This window comes from Chenopodium album, chromosome 26 (assembly GCF_948465745.1).
Source record: "Chenopodium album chromosome 26, dcCheAlbu1.1, whole genome shotgun sequence".
Classification (NCBI taxonomy): Eukaryota; Viridiplantae; Streptophyta; class Magnoliopsida; order Caryophyllales; family Amaranthaceae; genus Chenopodium; species Chenopodium album.
The window spans coordinates 11,487,354-11,507,514 of record NC_137859.1 but is presented as its reverse complement, the minus strand read 5'-3'; the positions used below and the strand labels follow the sequence as shown (position 1 = coordinate 11,507,514).

The 20,161-nt window shown below is 34.3% G+C and overlaps 2 protein-coding genes across 2 annotated transcripts; one reads left to right on the top strand and one right to left on the bottom strand.

Annotated features, from left to right (window-relative positions):
• Positions 1–6,334: 6,334 nt before the first annotated feature.
• Positions 6,335–14,469, top strand: LOC145617474 (vacuolar protein sorting-associated protein 2 homolog 3-like). Its single transcript, XM_081672176.1, has 11 exons — positions 6,335–6,602; positions 6,810–6,854; positions 7,337–7,371; positions 7,460–7,510; positions 7,717–7,821; positions 7,917–7,988; positions 8,185–8,256; positions 8,352–8,432; positions 8,843–8,878; positions 8,967–9,022; positions 14,054–14,469. The coding sequence occupies exons 1-11, from the start codon at positions 6,569–6,571 to the stop codon at positions 14,103–14,105; spliced, it is 639 nt and encodes a 212-aa protein (XP_081528302.1). The 5' UTR covers positions 6,335–6,568; the 3' UTR covers positions 14,106–14,469.
• Positions 14,470–16,160: 1,691 nt separating this feature from the next.
• Positions 16,161–17,582, bottom strand: LOC145616798 (uncharacterized). Its single transcript, XM_081671525.1, has one exon. The coding sequence runs from the start codon at positions 17,580–17,582 to the stop codon at positions 16,161–16,163; it is 1,422 nt and encodes a 473-aa protein (XP_081527651.1).
• Positions 17,583–20,161: the final 2,579 nt, after the last annotated feature.

The following is a 20,161-nucleotide window of genomic DNA, read 5'->3' as shown; positions in this document are numbered from 1 at the left end:
AAATTTTTATATCATATTCTTCTGATAAAAATTAAATGATTACTATTTTTTATTATAAGTATTATAGTACTTTCTGTAAAAAGAATTGTTTACTACTGTAACATTGGGTAACGTAACACATAAAATTTTGGTTAAAGTTAGTAATCAAAAGGTCAAAAGCAAAACAAGTGGTATTGAAAATAACATCTGTCCTATACTCATTACCCTACCCCCCCCCCACCTTTTTGACAGCCCTACTCAAATGGCACCCATTTCCTCTTCCTGCCCTTCTCTCTCTCTCTTCCCCTTCTTTCCTTTTCACTCTCTAGTTTCAATGGAGTCGAAGAAAATTTCGCTCACTGCCCCTGCTTTGAAGTGTCCGAGTGCACACTGCCGAATTTGACGCGAATTTCGTGTCCAACATGACACGGACACTCTGGGGTTTCAGTCGAGTCCGGTGAACATAGGTCTCATGGACTTATGGGATGGCTCCCAAGGTCACTTTGTTTTTTTAAAAAAAAGTTAGAAAATCCAAATTAACAAGAAGCACAAAGAAATTGAAAACAAACAACTAGTTGGCTGTTGGTGACTTGGTGTAGTGGTGATTGGGACTATACTTGGTAGGGGGGACCCGTGTTCGATCCCCCACAACAACAATTGGGAGGGGACTGGAACCTAACCACCTAGAACTGATCCCCAAATCCGGATTAGCCCAAAGGATGAACCGGGTGAAACACCAAAAAAAAAAAAATTGAAAACCAACATATTACAACTAAAAAGTTGTATTAATATTAAGGATTGGACAAATGTTATTTTTTTTTTATAATTCTACTTTTTTTATTTATATTTATTATCATATGAGTCTATTAGATATTTAGATTCAAATAAGGTATTCAATTCGGATTTTCGAATCGGATCCAAATAACTAGATTATAATTCGGATTGAATTGAGAAAGTAATATGGATCGGAATGAAAAATTAAAAATCGAATTATCTTACCAATCGGGTTGGATTTTCTATTTGAGCCTATTATTAGAGAATTTTTTGGGCCTAATTCAAATCGAAAACCAAACGGACACCCCTAATCTAGGTTACGATTCTCTATTTGGGCCTATTATTAGAGAACTTGACCCGATCTGAACTCAACCCGGCACCGATTTGATCCGACCTGAACTCAACCCGAATCCGATTTGACCCGACCTGAACTCAAACCGAACCGATTTGACCCGACCCAAGCTCAACCCGATCCGAAATTGACCCGACAAATAACCGATCAGATCCGATCTGTTTTGACCCGAACTGATATTAACCCGACCCGATTTTAACTCGATTTGATTTTTACCCGATCCGAATTTAACCCGACCATGATTGATTATTGACCTTTTTATTCAAGTTCTTATACTATATATTTACTAATTATTAATAAGTTAACTTTTTTACTACAAAGAAATAGTCTTAAGTTTACTACAAACCCATCACGTGAGACAATCTGACCAAAAAGTAGGTGGGGTCCATATAAAGAGCCCTCTCTTCCTATCTCTTTCCTTTTTTCTCTCTCTACCATGTGTTTTTAGAATATTTTAATCGTTGTTATGTATTTACAAATAACATTCCTTCATTACTACTTCCTCTACAACTGTGCATTATCCTAAAATTATAGGCATTATACATCATACGGTTATATACACACTATGCAATAATTTATGCTCAAATAAAAAGAATGTACATAGTAACAATTAACTATCACTATGTATAATATCAAGTTTTTAATATAAAAATTGAATTAGTGATAAAGTAATTCTAACAACTCTAACAAATATCTTATACAAATTGAATTAGTAATAAACTAAACTAATAGTACAGAACTCATAACCTCGCAAGATTGTACAATTGATGAAGAGTTGTAGCCTTGTAATAACCTTAAAAAAATTGATATTCTATTTTGTATACATCACTATATGTAACTATTATTACTCATCAATCACTAGCTCGGTCTCACTTATATAGGTACGATAAGTTATCGATAATTATTCAATCTCAATTTTCCTTTAAGATAAAAATTATACATAATTTGATCAAATGAGAAAACTAAAACTTCGTGCTTCATAATTAATAATCATATTGAACCAATAATAAGGTAAAAACTCAATAATATCTCTAGATTAAAAATAACCTTATTTGGATATGAATTTGGTCAGCTCGACCAAAATCCAGCCAAACACAAAAAGGAATTGAATCGAAACTGACCATTTAATGAATCAACGGATCAACCTTATCTTAATTAAACTGAACTTGACCGAACCGAAATCAACCCGACCCAAATTCATCCGACCCGAAGTTATCCGGTTAAACCCATTTTAAACCAGATCCAAATTTATCCGAACCGAAAGTGAACCGATCTGGAGTTGACCCGACCCATATCCGACCCGAACTCGATAGACCATGACCCGAATTTGACCCGATCCGAGTTAAAAGGATAATTTTGATCCGAACATATCCGACCCGAACAGACCCGACCCAAACTCCATCCGGTTATCCGAATTGACACCTCTAGATGGAACCACATAAATTATATTGTGGATTCTAATTTGCTCTTTGCTAAATTTTATTACACTTGTTACGTGTAAGATGTAACTACCTGATGTAATGCAAGTGTAACAATAGACAAGTGACAAGAATCTTATCTAATGATCTAATGATTATTTAAAATGAGAGAAAATTTTGTAAATTAATCTCTATGTATAAAATAAAATATAGTCATATAGGGTCTAGTTTGATTCGCTTTGATTAGTATATTATTTATATTCAAATTTAATAGTTTTTGCCAGTGTGAAATTAAGGATATCTGCAGTAAAAGATTTGTATCGATATGAACATAAATGTGAACATCATTGTGAGATGAGGGGGGGGGGGGGGGAGCATTAACTTTGATTGAAAATCTTCTTATGTGATATTTTATCTTTGATACATATCCCCTCTTAGCTGTATATAGTATCCTCATTTATTATTCTCTTACTTAAGGGCTTGTTTGACATTGTTTTTTGTTTTTAGTTTTTGTCAAAACAAAAAACCAAAAATAGGAAACAAGAAAATGATGTTTTTGCTTTTTTATTGTCAATTTTCAAAATTATCATGATTTTAACAAGTTTGACTATTTTTTGATTCATGATATGATATGCATCATATGATTTTGAAAAACAAAAAATCAAAAAACAAAAATCCACAATGATGCCAAACATACCCTAAGTTAGTTGATTTATTTACTTTATTAGATTTTTTTGTGTATTGTACTTTCTCCGTCTTTTTAGGGCATGTTCTAATCGACTGAACTGTGCTGAACTGAAATGAACTGAATATTTTATAAGAGAAGGAAATTAAGAAATGAACTGAACTAAACTGAAAATAATTTGAAGAGAACAGGCCCTAGTTGACATGTATTCTCTTAGCTTTTAATTAAGATAGTTGATACGTTTTTTTTATTTTTGGTAATTTCATTCATGAATGTATAATTTCTATTTTGCCCTTACTAAAACAACTTTAGACTAGTTTGTAGTTTGGTGGGTGAGGGTTATTTATTGCCTCTTCACATTTGTTCACACACTCCCTTAAATTGCGTATGTGCGTTTATGAAGACATGAAGTGTGTCTACTAATAAGAAATGAAGCAAGTATATTGTAATATTACTCTTTGACTTTAATATGATATTTTACAACCTAATACAAAGCACAATAGTATAAATAGGTGTGCATGCTAATGTTTAAAGCCTCAAAAAAGACAAACTATAACTCTATAACAATTTGAAGTCGTAGCATGGCTTTCCTAAATTGTCATCTTCTTCTGTTGGTGTTTCTCTTCATTAGTTAGTTGTGTATTGGTGATCCACACAAGCCGCTGAGTTCATCAAACGGTTTCTTACCGACTTTTCGAGTGCACATAAACAACGACTTGCCCAACAATGAAATCCTTACAATTCATTGTAGATCAAGAGATGACGATCTCGATGATCATACACTCAAATTCTCAGAAGAATTAAATTGGAAGTTTACATTAAGTTTAAAACCGCAACCAACAGAGTTTAGCTGCAATTGTAAATGGTCTAAGGCCACGGTGACTTTTTTGTATTTTCTGACAATGTGAAATTTGAGACAGCTTGTGGTTTTAAAGATTGCTTATGGTATGCACGAAGTGATGGTATGTACTTACATAATTTAGATACTGGTAAATATGAACTTTATTATGTTTGGCAATAGCCTATGTAATAAACTAGTCATTCGTGCAATGAAATAAAATCAAAGTGCAAGGTTAATTTATTATTTTATTTTTTTGGTGAACCAAGGTCAATTCATGACATGTTTTGATATGAAGAATCTAACTACCATTATATTTAAAGGTTAAAGTACCCTTATTTTTCACTATTTTATTTTTATTAAAGAGGTGCATGGTCAAACAATATCGTACCCTTATCTCAAGAAAGGTTCACTAGAATTTAAAAGTGTAGTTCCATATCTTAGAAAAAGAGTAATATACAAAAGATAAAGGCCATGTTTGGGAGAAAGCTTATTGGGGGTATATTAGCTTATTTGACTAACTTTAGCTGATTGACTAGTCAAACAAGCTAATACAAGTGTTTGGTAGTAAGCTTATTGAAAGAGCTTATTCCACTAAATAAGCTCTTTTTGAAAAAGCTCATTTTAGGAGCTTTTTCAATTAGCTTATTCATTAATTATTGTGAAATGACACTTATAACCTCATTTAATTTAAAATCTTATCTAAACTACCTACCCCACAATTAGCTTATTGGTCATTTCACATGCTCAATCACCTTTAAGCTATCAGCTATTTACCAAACACTTTTATAAAATCAGTTAATACAATAAGTTAGTCAAATCAGTTAATAAAATCAGCTAGTCAAAATCAGCTAACTCAATCAGCTTCAGCTTTCAGTTTTCAACTTTCTCCCAAACAAGGCTAAAATAAAATTACATGAACTAAAAAATATGAAAAAAAAATGTTAAATAAATATTATTGCTGAAATTTCCTAAAGAAGCTAGATTTAAGGAGGTAGACCAAACCACAAGAAGTTCTATCTCCGACGACGGTGATTAAGAAACGTGTGAACTTCAACCCAGGTTAAGCATATAAGTTCATTAGTTTCAAAGGCGATGACAATGGCGGTGGAGACAAAAGTTGGTGGTGAAGCTTCAATGGCAGTCTCATCAGCGGCGAGCATGGTCAAGAAACAAGATCTATTAGAGCTGGCAAAAAGTCGTGTCGTGTCGTGTTCGTGTTTGGTCTCGTGTCAATTTCGTGTTGTTCATAAAATCTATCAAAAACTATGTAAAATGCAAGATAAATGCATAATTTGACCACTTTATCTAAATGGGTCGTGTTCGGGTTGATTTCGTGTCGTGTCGTGTCGACTTCGTGTTTTCTCTCAGTAACTTCGTGTTCGTGTCGTGCCGGTTTCGGTCGTGTTGTCGTGTCGTGTCAAAGATTGCCAGCTCTAAGATCTATCATCTATTTTAATATTTCGTCTGTTTCCTTTTAGTTGCATCACTTTCCTAAAACGAAAGTTTCAAATTAGTTGCATCACTTTCCTTTTTATTAGTTAATAAACTCTCTCTATATCTCTCTTATCATATGGATCCATTTTTTGTAATTATTATCTTTATCTCGCTTGTCTCCAAAAATTGCCTAGGAACACGCAATTTACAAAGTGATGCTATTAAAAAAACGGAAGAAGTATATGATGTCCTTAATAACAAAAAAAACCTCCAAATCGTTTTTCTTCTTTTAATCCGGTTTGTGTTTTGTCATCAACATTTTGAGACGACTTCTCACTAGTTTCTTGATTGTGCTTTTATTAGTCGTTTTTTGGTATATGGGCCCTTAGGGTTTGAAGGCATTTTTTTACACGCCAAGCCGTTTAATCAATGGTTCACGAATTTGGTCTCGGAATATGGGAAATCTAGAAATTGGGAGGGCTTTCTTTTGTATCCTTCTTGTGTGCTATTTGGCTTACTCGTAAATTCGTAATCAGATTATTTTCTAAAAAGCAATTAGCTCTCCCGCTACGGTTTACCCTCTCTCCGCTTAGTAGATTGCATGGTATTTTTTCATGCCAGCAGTCATCCTCCCATAGGTGTCAGCTTCCTTTCCCAAAGGTTCCTATGTCTGAGTGTTGGCTGCTAGTGGTTACCTGCGCCTTCTTATCTACACGGGATCACACACCACTATTTTCCTTCTCAATCGTTCTTGTTCGGATGATATCACTTGCGATTGACTACTTCGAAATATTAGGGTGATTCTGTTAAAGTTTTCACCATATCAAATTTATAAGGTTTCTCATAATTGGGTCACTCCGTCACACTAATTGACTGTGAGAGCTCACCAACAACACTTTTTTTTAAGTAGCTTTTAGTAACCGTCAAAAAAACAAAAAGTAAACCGGAAAGATAAAAAAACCTCTTCTTCCCAAACTCATCAAAAAGTCTTCCAACGTTCGATTTCTTCCCTTTCTCTCTCCTCCCAAAAACCATAAAAGGGATTCAAATTTCAAAAATTCCCAATTTTACAGGTTTCACCCACCATGAACATCTTTAAGAAGAAACCTACTGCCAAAGGTACTTTTTTTTTGCCCTAATTTTCCTATTTTTTGATTGATTTCCTCACTTTTAAAGCTTGAATTACTGCAATTTCTGGGTTTATTTATTTATTTATTTTATTTTATTTTAGTTAAGCTTGATTATAAGTATTCAACCCTTTTAAATTTGGTATTTGATCAATTATTTTTACTAAGTTTATGGAGTTGTCATGATCTTTAATTACAGAGGCACTTCGGGAAAGTAAGAGAGAAATGGCAAATGCTACCCGAGGTATTGTTTGATTTTTAATTTTACTCAATTGATTTTCTTGAATTGTTGATTAATTGATGTTATATACTACTTCGGAGTTTATTTTTAGTAAATTAAGTGATTATTATACGAAGTAGTAATTATACTTCAATTTGTTGTATTACTGTATGTGAAATGGGAATACATTAGTGCTCTTATATTTCTTATGAAGTTATGAGTTCTAAGTTTCGACTTTCGATTTCTTCATTTGAAGATCATCACTTTACCTAGGGAAGTCTTCATAAGTGGGTAATTGTTGAATTGGGGTTTCATTGAACAAAACTTCTTAATCATGTACAAACTTTGAAATTTGATCGACTAGACTACATGCGCGATTGTGATACTTGTTTTTTCAATTAAGCTATTGTGCTAAATTGCTAATGATTATAATTCCAATATCTTGTGCTGCCATCGTCATGTAATAATCTATGCTGATTTGTGTGGTGTGCTTGCCGTTATTTCAGGCATCGAAAAGGAAATTTCTGCACTACAAGTGGAAGTATGCCAATTATGTTATTGGATCTGACTTTTTTTATTAGACTTGACTGCTTGAGTATATAGTCTGATGTAATATGCTATGATTACAGGAAAAGAGGCTGGTTGCTGAAATTAAAAAAACTGCAAAAACAGGCAATGAGGTAGGGCATACATACTCCACCCCCCACCCAAAAAAAATCACACTTCAAAATGGAAGGAATAAATCTCTCAATGGTAATTGTATATGGGAATGTCGGAAGTGTGTGTATTTCGGTTGCTTACACTTATATTGGAATACATCCATCTCAGTGTTCTAATTTTTGGCCTTCAATTTGATAACTTTACTTAAGTAGTATCTAATATGCAGGCTGCAACTAAGATTCTTGCCCGTCAGCTGGTTAGACTTAGAAAACAAATTGCTAATCTGCAAGGCAGTCGAGCACAAATGAGAGGTATAGCGACACACACACAGGTGCACCTTTGAACTCCCTTCTATTTTCTGAGAGTCATTAGTTAAAATTTACATTAGCAAATCTCTGATCTTGACAATGTATTGTTCCTCTACAGGCCATGCATGCCCAATCCTCTGTTGCTACTGGCTTGAAGGGTGCCACTAAAGCTATGTCAGCAATGAATAAGGTTTGAACACACACCATTTACAATTTTACATACAATGGATATATTTTCATGTTCAATTGGATATATCTGTTTAAATTCTTATAAATATTACTGATAAGTAATTATCATAAATTCCCCCCCCCCCCCACCCCCCCAAAAAAAAAAAAAAAAAGGTGCACAGGCATCAGAATTGATTTATGGTTTTCTATTTTGTCAGCAAATGGCACCCGCAAAACAAATGAAAATATTGCAAGATTTTCAGAAACAATCCACCCAGATGGACATGACAGTAAGTTTTACCAATGCTGCCGCATTCCTCTGTGAAGTATGCATCCCTTTTTTTGACAGGGAAGTGTGGACCTTGATTTTCAATCTTCTGTGCAGACTGAAATGATGTCTGATGCAATTGACGATGCTTTAGACAATGATGAGGCTGAAGAGGAAACAGACGAGTTAACAAATCAGGTTTGTATCGTTATCTGACGAATGAGAGTGTGCTTTGTTCTATTAACTCATTTTGATATTGAGCCAAGGAAATAATTTGTAGTGTATGAGATTGCTTATAGTTTATGGTTTAACCTTCTCACGTATCCTCGTCTTCCGTCATCTTGAAAACACTGTTAGTGATATGTATGGTAGACGTTTTGTACATTGTTTGGTTTATGTTAGTTGCTATATTAAGGTAACATGAGTTTAAATTTCAAAAATTAGAATTTGTTGTAGAAAACGCTTCAAATTGTCTGCATTCTACTATCATGGGAACACTGATTTTGTTGATTTTCATGTGAGTTAGTGATATATGGATGAAACAGACTTAAAAGTGCCTCACCTTCTCATTTATACATTAATTTAATAATGTGTTCATCTCTGTTCAGGTGCTTGATGAAATTGGAGTTGATGTTGCTTCACAGGTTGGTATTGGTCCAAATTTTTTTTTGAACTTCTCAAGCTATGTTGAAACAATTTTGATGGTTATTTCCTTTTTTTTTTTAATTGCAGTTGTCAGCAGCTCCAAAGGGGAAAATTGCTGGAAAGAAATCTGAAGAAGTCAGCACGTAAGTAACCTCTCTCTGGCCCCTTTTTATATTAAAATTCATTATGTGTCGGGCACTTGCATTATTTATTTTGTAATTCCAGCATAGCAGAAGGTCAATAGCTGGTAGCATTAGCTACTTTTAACTAAGGAAACTAAGTTACTATGCAAGCAAAACCTGCATAGCCACCTCTTCTTTTCTCCAAAAAAAACATGGGCCATGGTCTCAGTTGCGGCACCGTGATTGTTCGTAATGCTTTATTGCTTTTGCTTCAGTTTCTTGTTTCATTTGCTATGATCTTTGACCTCTTTTGCAAAAGAATTCATAAGCTACCATGTGTCTTCTGACAAGTCACCCCACTAACCATGTTGAGCTTGTCATATCCATAAAATTCTCCCCTCAAGCCTAACAGGTCCAACTCTTTGATCGAGACCCACTATTTATACCCTAACAACTTCCATATTGGGTTTTTACCCAACCAACTCTAAATGGTACTTTTGTGTAACCTAATGTTGGCACACACTCCCCTGGCCCTTCCTCCCCTACAGACTTTGAAACAATAGCAAGCAATGCTCCAGAGCACTCATCAAGAATTAACTAATGGCCTGAACACATTGAAGACCACTTAGAACTTAATAATGAATAGGATTTTAAATAATATTTTTAGAAAAGAATTTGCTGTCCCTTAGTACATTCTAACACAAGTCCTGTCTTGTTCATGTTTCATATAACTTGAAAAGCTGAAAATCAACCATGACTGCCCTTGGTTCATCAAATTCACATTGCAACTATACTTTCATTAGATTGATGAAATATACTCCCTTTTCTCGCTTTAGTTTTCAACAAGTCATTTTAGTAGTTGGGTAGCTTCTGCTAACTATTAGCCTCACATAGAGCTGAGATCAGATACTCACACTCAGTTTACTTTTTCAATCACCTTTACAAGAACTGCATAGGTTACTTCTTTATTTTGTCCTCAAATTGTTGAATTTAATTTCAGTCACGTTTCCCAACTTTCGGCACACAACCCAAGCTCAACCTGGCAGCATAAACAAAACTTGCCTGTCACTCTTTTTCTGCTTTGACATACTGCCATGCTAAGAAGTACTATCCTATTTTAGCCTTGTGTCTATCTTTCTTCTTTTCAAAAATCTATCTATGAGACTCTTGATCTTCCTCATTGGTTTCCATGTAACAATCAGCATTGCTAATTTTCACTTAAATGGAAATATGGAATCTTTTGTCTGCTTATACATTACGGGAAAATACAAGTTTATCATCATGATAAACCAAAAAAAAAACATTTATCTAGTGGCATTTTTTAAGTAAATCAACAACTTTTATTAAATATGGGCCCACAAATGTTGATTTATCTACGAAAATGCGATGCTAAATTGGATTTTTTTTTGTTGATTTATTTACCAAAATGTCACTAGATAAACGATCATTGTTTATCATGATGATAAACCCCCCTTACATTACTTATATAGGTTCCTTATTTACTTTAGAAAAAATTCATAAGAGTTGAGGATCTAGGGGTGTTTGTTTATGTGCCGTGGCGTGGCTAAACAACAAATACGAATTTTTTGATGGCTGTGGTAAGATTGTGGATAATGGCAGCAAATGATAATGATATAAGTGGGGGAGATTAAAAACATTATAAATTTCAGAAGTTAGAACTGCGTGTTTGGTGATTAGTTATTAATAGTGATAAAGAAAATGGATTTTTTTGTATAATTTTGTAAGAAAATTAATGCTCATTCCCATAGTAATGCAAGTTCACCCCCAAAATATTACTTTTTCTTCATAAAATTTCATTACCAATACCATCCATTACCATTTGGTGGTGGTTTGGGTAGTAAAGGATATTTATGAAGAAAAACACAAGTTTGGGGATGAGATTGCAAATCTATGGATATAAGGGCGTTATTTTGCCTGTCAAATTACACTTAAATTCATTCCATTTCTGCTACTTATAACTAGCTATTTCCTCCGTATTTTATTACTTGCTCCATTTCTCTATGCGTGGAGTTTTAGGAGAAATAATAGAAAGTACGGAGTAATAAAACATAAAGGAAGTGAGATTGGTGAAAGAATAAAGTATGATAATTGGGTGGAGAGAATTTGGAAATACTTGCTCAGTCCCCTATTTAGTCGCTTATATTCCATTTTTGGGTAGCCAAAATTAGTGGCCTATTTCTTTTCAAAGAGTACTTTTTTTGACAAATTACACTCTTTTTGATGAGTTGTCAACTTTTTTCTTTTATTTTTATATACTTTTGACATAATTTCCTAACACTTTTTCTCTCCCTTTCTTTAATAGTTACCAATTACCTTTTCTTTTTCTCTAACCCCAAATGCATATTTTTACTCCCAATCATTAGTTTTAAGGAATATACAACTTTCTTAATTCATGAATAAAACCAAATAGGCCACTAAATAAGGGACGGAGGGAGTATTAAAGTATGATAGTTGGGGGTCCACTAGGAGAGAAGAAATTAGTAAAATACTGTGATATGTTTCCAAAAAAGGAAATGGAGCAAGTAATTAGATACGGCCGCAAAAGAAAAGTGGAGCAAGTAATAAAATACGGAGGGAATACCAAACAAACTAGTATCATGTGAATTGTAATGTGGAGTAGTCAAACCTACTTGTCTCGTAGAGTCGTAGTGGTCGTGGAAGATATGGGTCTTCTTTAGGCAAAGTTGGTGGGACCGTGGGACATAGAAGTGTGTGCTCTCATGGTTGGCTGGTACTATGTACCATTTTCTCTAGGGGCTTTCTCTTGTACTAAAATCAAATTCTCTCATTTTATCCTCCATGATATGCTTCCTACTTTTTGTTGCACCCCAGGATACCAACCTAATGCAACTAATTTTTGATGTATATAAATTATGGTACATTATATTCTCACAAAATATTCACTCATCCTTTTGGCTTTTCATCTGGTTTTATTCCTCTTCGATTCGTACTTTTGGGGCAACAGTTAGATTTCTAGAGTTTCCTTGACTTCATTTCATGCTTTCATTATGGTTTTACATGATGACACTTTTAGATATACTGACATTCTGTCAATTGTGTTCAACTATAACTCTACCTGGATAAAATATTTTCAACATAGAGAGCAATGTGTTCCTTTCGATCATTCAAAATGCGTACATTTTTTTTATTCATCTTTCTTATTTAGGGCATGCCTGATTTCCCTAAAATAAAGGGGCGAAATTTAATAGAGTAACTTTCACTTGGAGGATCAATCAAAGAACTTTATATCCTTTCCTTAAGTTTGGCAATGGTAATTCACAAAGTTGTCCAAAAAGAAAGAGTAAATAAGATAGAGATGCAATTATCACCACTTTGGCTTAATCCAACTCTTAAAATTGGCAGTGGAGGTTTTTTATCATCTCCGGTCAATTTCAACCACCTTAGACTTAAAATGTAACCCACATAAATCATGGCAGAGGCAAGATCATCAAGAACTGAGTGAACAAGAGATAAACGGAGTAAGAGGAAGACAAAAGCAGAGGTAGTGGTTGTGTTGGTGGTCGTGGGTGGGTGGAGAGGTTAATTTGTTTAAAGGGGAAAAATTACTCTTTAGGGGAGGTGGAGCCGGGGAACAAAATTACTGTATTGAGGGTAATAACACCCTTGTAATTGTATCCTCTATCCGGCAATACAAAACATCATTTTTTTTTCCCCTCCAAAAAATTTCCTGCATGTTATGTTTAAACTTGATAATATCTTGAGAAAAAATTCCATCTGTTGTAGCAATATATCAGCAGCGTTTTTCCTTGTTAAAAATCTTCTTTAGGTAGTGCATTAAACAAACTTTTAGCTCTTTGTATAAAGCAAATGCTATTACTCCCTCCGTTTTTAAATACTTGCTCCACTTTCCATTTCTGGCCGTGTTTAAATACTTGCTCCATTTGCTTATTTGGAAAGTTTTTACAATATTTAATTAATTTCTCTCAACTAGTGAGACCCAATAGAATTATATTTTATTACCTTTAGATTCGCTCTCCAAATTACCTTCCACCAACCCCACTACCTTCATATTTTATTACTTTCTCCAATTTCTTCTAACTCCGCGCATAGAGAAATGGAGCAAGTATTTAAAAACGGAGGGAGTATATTACTTGATACTGCCATCTTATGTTTCTTTGATTGCTACTGATATATGGACAATATCAATGAGTTTGTGACCGCTCTTTAGCCTTAACCATCTTTATAATTTGCTGCAGCTGGCTTAAGATTTTCATCACTTTCAATTAGGCTCTTTTTACAATGACCACTTGCTACAGGCCTACCATGATCATTGGCTATTCCAACTTTGCTCACAGGCTTTCCTTTCTCTTTTAATGCTGTTCTCTTTGGTTAACTTTACTTTAGAGTTTGAGCTGAAATGTTTTATTATGAAGGTGATGAGATGGAATGTTGATGGCTGTCAGCCTAAGGGCCAAACTTTTTAGCAGAATCATTGTTGATCATCTGAAAGTTGGCCCTTGAGTTTCCGCTTGTATGTGTATATGTATATGCTCATGTCTCTGAGCTTTTTAGTTTTTAATGTAGCTGATGAGTCCTAGATGTCCTGGCTTACTTTGCTCTACGTGCACATTTCTTCTGTGTTCAAGAATCAGGGATCTTCATGTACATGGAAGCAATTGATTCTAAACTATGCTTGCTTTATTTGCTGGCTGAACTATTTATGTTGTGGTAGATTACTGGAAAAAAAGGGTTTTAATGTAGGACATGCATATTTGATAACAATGATACATATAGTGAAATGTTGAAATGGACCTTATTTGTCTTTGGGTATCTTTTCATTACCCGTGAATTTCAAGTATTGAATATTTAGTTCTTGTCAGTCATCACCCTCTCATCATTTGATATAGCAATATATGGTTTTAGTTTCTAGTTAGGGATTCGGACATTCAGTATTATTTGGGGCATGTTGGGTGCCAGTTCTGTGTGACCTGTTCTTATGTCTCATCTAACTACTGGTGGAACATTACATTGATTAACTAGATTTATCAATTGTTTCCTCTATCTCTTCAGGTCCGGCATTGATGATCTAGAGGAGAGACTGGCTGCACTTAGGGGTACATGAATCTTTCAATGCAAGCCTCCATTAGTTATTGCAAATTGATGCTTACTAGTACTTACTCCGATGTGCTACGGATATACCTTACGGTAAGGGAGGAAGCTTAGCGAGCTGATTTTCTTCTCGTTAGTTGTCATTTGTATAATTCATATGCATTTTAATGACCAAGCAGTTGTTTTCCTGAGCCATCTTTCCGATTGAGTTCGTCAATATTTAACAACAAAAATTGTATTCAGTGGACCAGTAATATTGTATTGTATATAGTGTTTTGTGTAATATACTACTGCTTACGTTCCTAGCTGTATTTAATTTTTGAAATTCAGTTTCAAATTGAGCTTAATTTGTGCAATTTGAATTGACTAATTAAACATTTAATACTCCACAACTATGATTGACAATTAAGTCCGTCTGAATCTTGTTTAGAGATGTCAAACTTGTCTTCTTTGGAGGTGGGAGAACTTGTAAGGGGCATGTTGTAGTAGAAACTCTGAAATAGGGCTTAAAAGATTATGTTCATAAACATTTCACCTTAGATTATCTTTTTTGATTTATTTCAGTTAAATATTAGACAAAAATAGCATACAAGTACTACCTCCGTTTTTCAAAGTCTTATCCTTTTTTCGTTTTCATCCATTTTTCTAAGTTCAACTCACTTTTACTATATTTCTTTTATAACAACATTTTTATAATCCACAACCTCACTTTGTGAAGCCCTATTTCTGCTCACCATTTCTCTCTCCAAATTACCCTTCCACATCATATTCCACTAAATTGAGCCATTATCACGAGTCACAATGGTGAGCTAGCTCACTACAAATTGTTTTATGTTAATTTTGTGCAAAAAAATTAAATGAAAAATGCAATAACTAGCCACTTGTCATCTTCTTGTTTGTCACTGGGCTCGTGTGCCGAGATAGTTAGTGACTTGGAAGAGGGAGGAGCCTCACCCCATGAGTCACCTTTCACAGTAGTTAGCTATCTCAAAATAAGAGAGTAATGTGGCCCTGTGGGTGCTCTAATACGAGATTGTTCCCATATATGGTCTCCACTTTTACATGTTTAGATATAGTGAAAACAAGCCTAATTTCAGACAAATCAAGTTGGTTAATGCAAATCATTTGTTGTATTTGTATATCACTCTTCTTTCAAAAATCAAAAATAAAAAATTACTGTTTGACAGTAGTAATAAAAGCCATCTCTATCCACAGAAACACCACACTCCCAACAAAAAGAAAAAGTGGGCAGAAAAGAACACACACATTTTGCTGTTTGCCCCCAACATTTATAACTTTGGACTTTAGTCTAGCCTTACAAACTTTAATCGACATAATCCAGCCTATAGCAGACCTACTCTTACGGCTAAATACCTTCATAGGCAAGAAGTGCTGTTATCTGATTTTCATGACAATTGAAATTCATGCTATATCTCCTTTCTTTTTCATTTGCACAAGCACAAGCTCAAACTAGATCGTCAACATGTAATTTCCTTCCATTGAAAAGTTTTGTACGGTTAATGCAGTACTACTCGTACTGTCGTACTAATATGATAACTAAATTCGGACATATTGCTAAGTATTACCGTACTTGTAATTAATAAGGCATGTAAAGACTTTTATGATCATGTAAATGCTCGATAATTACACCACAATTAACGGCTAGTAGTATTAATTTGTACATACGGCTTTACTGCTATATAGCTCATAAGTCACTCATAACCCATCCAAAGTGCTACTACCATGATACCATCCACCGTACATGAAAATGAAGCACCTTTCGATAGTTTATTGTCACGTTTGGAAATTGAAAATTTAAATGTAGCAAATGATTTTCAAACACATGATAAATATATACTAAAGTACTTTAATACTTGTAATATAGCAAAATTTGATAATTACAAAGATTTGCAGCTTAGTTAGCCCTTTAATTACAGCAAAATGCAAATCTGAAATTTTACATTTTCATTTCTACCCAAGGTTAGCCTAAAACAGAAGATGACCTAAGTCTTCCCCTCTTCACAAAAAATTGGTGTGCACTAACATAGTAAAGTGTCAGTCACGTATACTAACATCCCACAACATAAAATGACCAAAATACCCCCAATACGGCGATCAAAAACCAATTGCGACGGAGAGAGACACCGTCATTGCCATCGACGAAAAGGGCAGCATTGGGAATTTCTGTTGTAGATTTGCAAATTCTCAAATTTCTCAAACTACCCTTAACTTGATCGACAGACCATTTCATACTCTTATCCAAGCAAATTCCAAAATTACCCTCAAGTTTAAGCTTCCCACCAATTCTAGCAACAAAAGGGGTAGAAAAGGGAATTCCACCACTTAATTGGTTATTTTGCAAATTCATCTCATTTACATGTTCCAACAACCCCAATTCTTTTGGTATTGTTCCTTCAAGTTTGTTATTGTCTAGCCCAATATAGCTCACATTTGTCAAAAATACCCCCATAGAAGAAGGTATATTACCAACGAGACCGACCCCGGAAAGTCCAATTCCTAAAAGACCCCCGAGATTTTTCCATATTTCCGGAATTGCCCCTCCCAGTGGATTCCCACTCAAGTAAACTTCCCTTAATCTGGGCATGTTACCCAAAAACAGAGGAATCCCAAAATTCCCAAATTTGTTGAACCCTAAATCAAGAAATTCAAGGTTTTGCAGATTCTTCAAGTCTTCTGGAATTTTACCCACAAAATTATTCCAACTCAAATCAAGTTTAAGCAAAAACTTGAGATTACCCAAAGAATTTGGGATTGTACCCGTTAACCCATTTCTACTCAAATCAAGTACCCTTAATTTCTCCAAACATCCCAAATCATTTGGAATCACCATTCCCAAATTCCCATTTCCAGAAATAGTAAGCTGTTCAAGCGAGGGTAATTTCGTAATTTCATCAGGTACCCCACCAGAGACGTTACTACCAGTCAAAATAAACCTCCTCAACGAAGTAAAATTACCAAAAATACCACTGAGCGACCCAAAAAGCGCGGGATTCTCCATGAAAACGAGCTCCTCAAGCTCAGACGACACCGTTTTGAGCGAAGGAATCAAAACAGGGGACCCCGTAAAACAACGGTAGAAGAAGAGTTTACGGAGGTGAGAGAAAGAGGAGAGAGAAAGAGGGAAAGAGGAGTTAGAAGAACAAGGAGGATTATCAGAAGAATCTAGAACATACCCGAAATTGAGCTCGACAATGTGGGGGGTGAAAACGGTGTCGTTTGAGTTGGGGTTTTGGAGGTAGCCGCAAACGACGCCGTGTGGGGCGGAGAGACAGAGGTCGTCTGGGTAGAGAGTTCGCCATGGAAGTTGTGGGTTGATTGATTCGAGAGCGAGGTAGACGGATTCTTGCTCTGCTGAGTTGAGTGGTGGGAGTTGTTGTTGTTGTTGGTGGGAGAGGAGGAGAAGAGAGAAGAGGGTGAGAGTGAGGAAGATGGTTGAAGATGAAGAAGAGGAGGAGAGAGAAAACGCCATTGTTGGAGAGGATTGAGGAGGAGAGAGAAAATGGGGTTTTAAGAGGGGTTTTAAAGAGGGAGGATTGAGGAGGTTTGTTGAAGAAGAGTAGGGTGCACAGTAATACACTAATACAGTTGGGTTTTTTGTTTTGTTTTTATACTCGTTACACCCCTTTTGTTCTAAATAGCACTATTTACTTCATCCGTTATTATGGTCTGTTTATATTTACTGAACTAAGCTGAACGGAATATTTTACGAGAGAAGGAAATTAGGAATAGAACTGAACTGTTTTGAATTGAAATGAACTGAACTGAAAGAGACCCTTAGATACAATGAAAATTTATACAGGTTGAATGGTTGATATACCTGAAGTGGGATTATATTAAATCCAATTCGGCCAAAGTTGTGAGGCTTTGGGGAAAGGGTCCAAAACAAATAAACTCATCACAATCTCTAGTGTCTCATCCGTCAACTAAATGACTTAAAGTTATTTCTCGCCCATTTTACATTAGAGCAATAATTAAATCATAAAACCTTATATTAATACTTATTTAATTAACATTATATTTATGATTAAAATATGTTTTATTATATTACTAAAAATATAGTGAAAAAAAAAAGTTAAACGTGTCAATTATTTTAGAATGAAATGAGTATAACTTTATATGAAGTATCTTAAGAAAACCATAGTCAAGTGGTGTTTTATTTGATTCATCTATGAGACTATGGGCCTGTTCACATTTACTTAATTTCAGTTCAGTTCAGTTCCAATCAGTTCAGTTCAATTCAGTTCAGTTCCAATCAGTTCAGTTCAGTTCAGCTCTTAATTTCCCTCTCACATAAAATATTCATTTCAGCTCAATTCAGTTCAGTTCAGTTCAGTTCAGTTCAGTTCAGTTCAGCTCAGTTCAGTAAATATAAACAGGCCCTATGTTTAAAAAAAAATATCACATTTTTAGAATGAATTAGGAATACTACAGATATGAGATTATGAGTATATTTCGGTACGAGTAATTGTTTACTTCAAGCCCCTATGTGTAATATTATGTAGCAAATTGGAATTTAAAACATTTGATATTCTGTATTATGTAACAAATACTCGGACACAAATTAACTAATACTTGTATGCAATACGATTTTACGAAGATGTAAGAATAAATAAATTTTTTTATATAAAAAAATTAGGTAAGGTTGTTTTTTTTTTCACACTGGGTTGAGATGTTGATTTGAGTTGATGATTTGACCCAAGTTTTGGAGGTTATTGGGAAAAGGGAAAGAGAGATGAGACGGGAGGGGATTGTCCGAAGGTTTTTTGGTTGGTCTCATCAATGAGGTAAGGAAATTTTTTTTCTAGTTTGTGTAGTTTGGGACATTTGGAAGGAATTTTAAGGATCATAGAATAGAAATATGCATCAATTTTGGGAAGAAAAACTATTTTCAGAGTATGTGATATTGTGATTACTTGCTTATAAAGTGAGTAATAAAGATAGATTGACGAGTATTTATGTTTTCATTTTCATCTTAAAAATTACGAAGTACAAAGTCAAAAAAAATTGCTCAAAGTTAAAAATTGCTCATAAGTAAAAGAGGTGAAAAGTAAAAATAAAAAGTTACTTGATCTAACCAAAATGTGTTTGGTAAGATCATTAATAATGGTAAGATGCAAGATATGAAATCAAATATAATCTACATTTCTTTTGTTTATTGCTACTCTCTTCTACATAATCTAGCACTCTAAAAAAAAAAAAAAATCAATGATATTTGTGTGTTCAAATGGTAATCATTAGGTTTTACCTTAATTACTGTTAAATATATATAATCAACATATAGATTGAGATTGCGGTTAATTCTAACTAGCTAAACTAAGTGGAGTTTAATTATAATTACATCACAATGGATTTTAGAGTTTAGTGAACTTATTTCTAATTTTCTGCACTTCAACTTCTACAAGATAATTATTCCTAATTATTAGGCTTCCTTAAGTTAATTTTAAATCTGATTCACCAATCCAATTACAAAATTACTCCCAGATATTTCTTTTTTTTTTTTATCTATTTATTTTCCTTAACAAACTTCCTCTTAATTAAAACTCTCGACCATATTTCCCTTAATTTGTACAAGTTTCTGAGACAACAAAAGTCAAAACAACAAAAAGAAACAGAAGGAGTCGATTGTTTCATTGCCATTTTAACAAAGCGGTGGAGCTTTATAAAATATGGGCATCAATGTATCAGCAGCATGCAATTTACCTTGTTACAATGAGGAAAAACAAGGTAAAGTAAGAAACTAATACATGCCTAAGCTAGCTAATCTAAGCATGCCATTGATGCAAGCATAGTTATTGCTCCTAGTTACTTCTTGTCTCCTCAATTCCTTCTTTTAGAGCTTTTACCAAGTTACCAAGAAACTAGTTACTGGATTTATCATGTACTCGTAATAAACTTAGGGCTTTTACATGTCTTGTGCATTGTTAACCACATTTCACGCATGCATGATGTATACATTAGTTACCATTCTCTTGTCCTTGTTTTTGATAGCTCTTTTGTTGGGTTTGTGGTAAAGTAAATTAACAAATAGTGAATTACAAACTTTGTGGG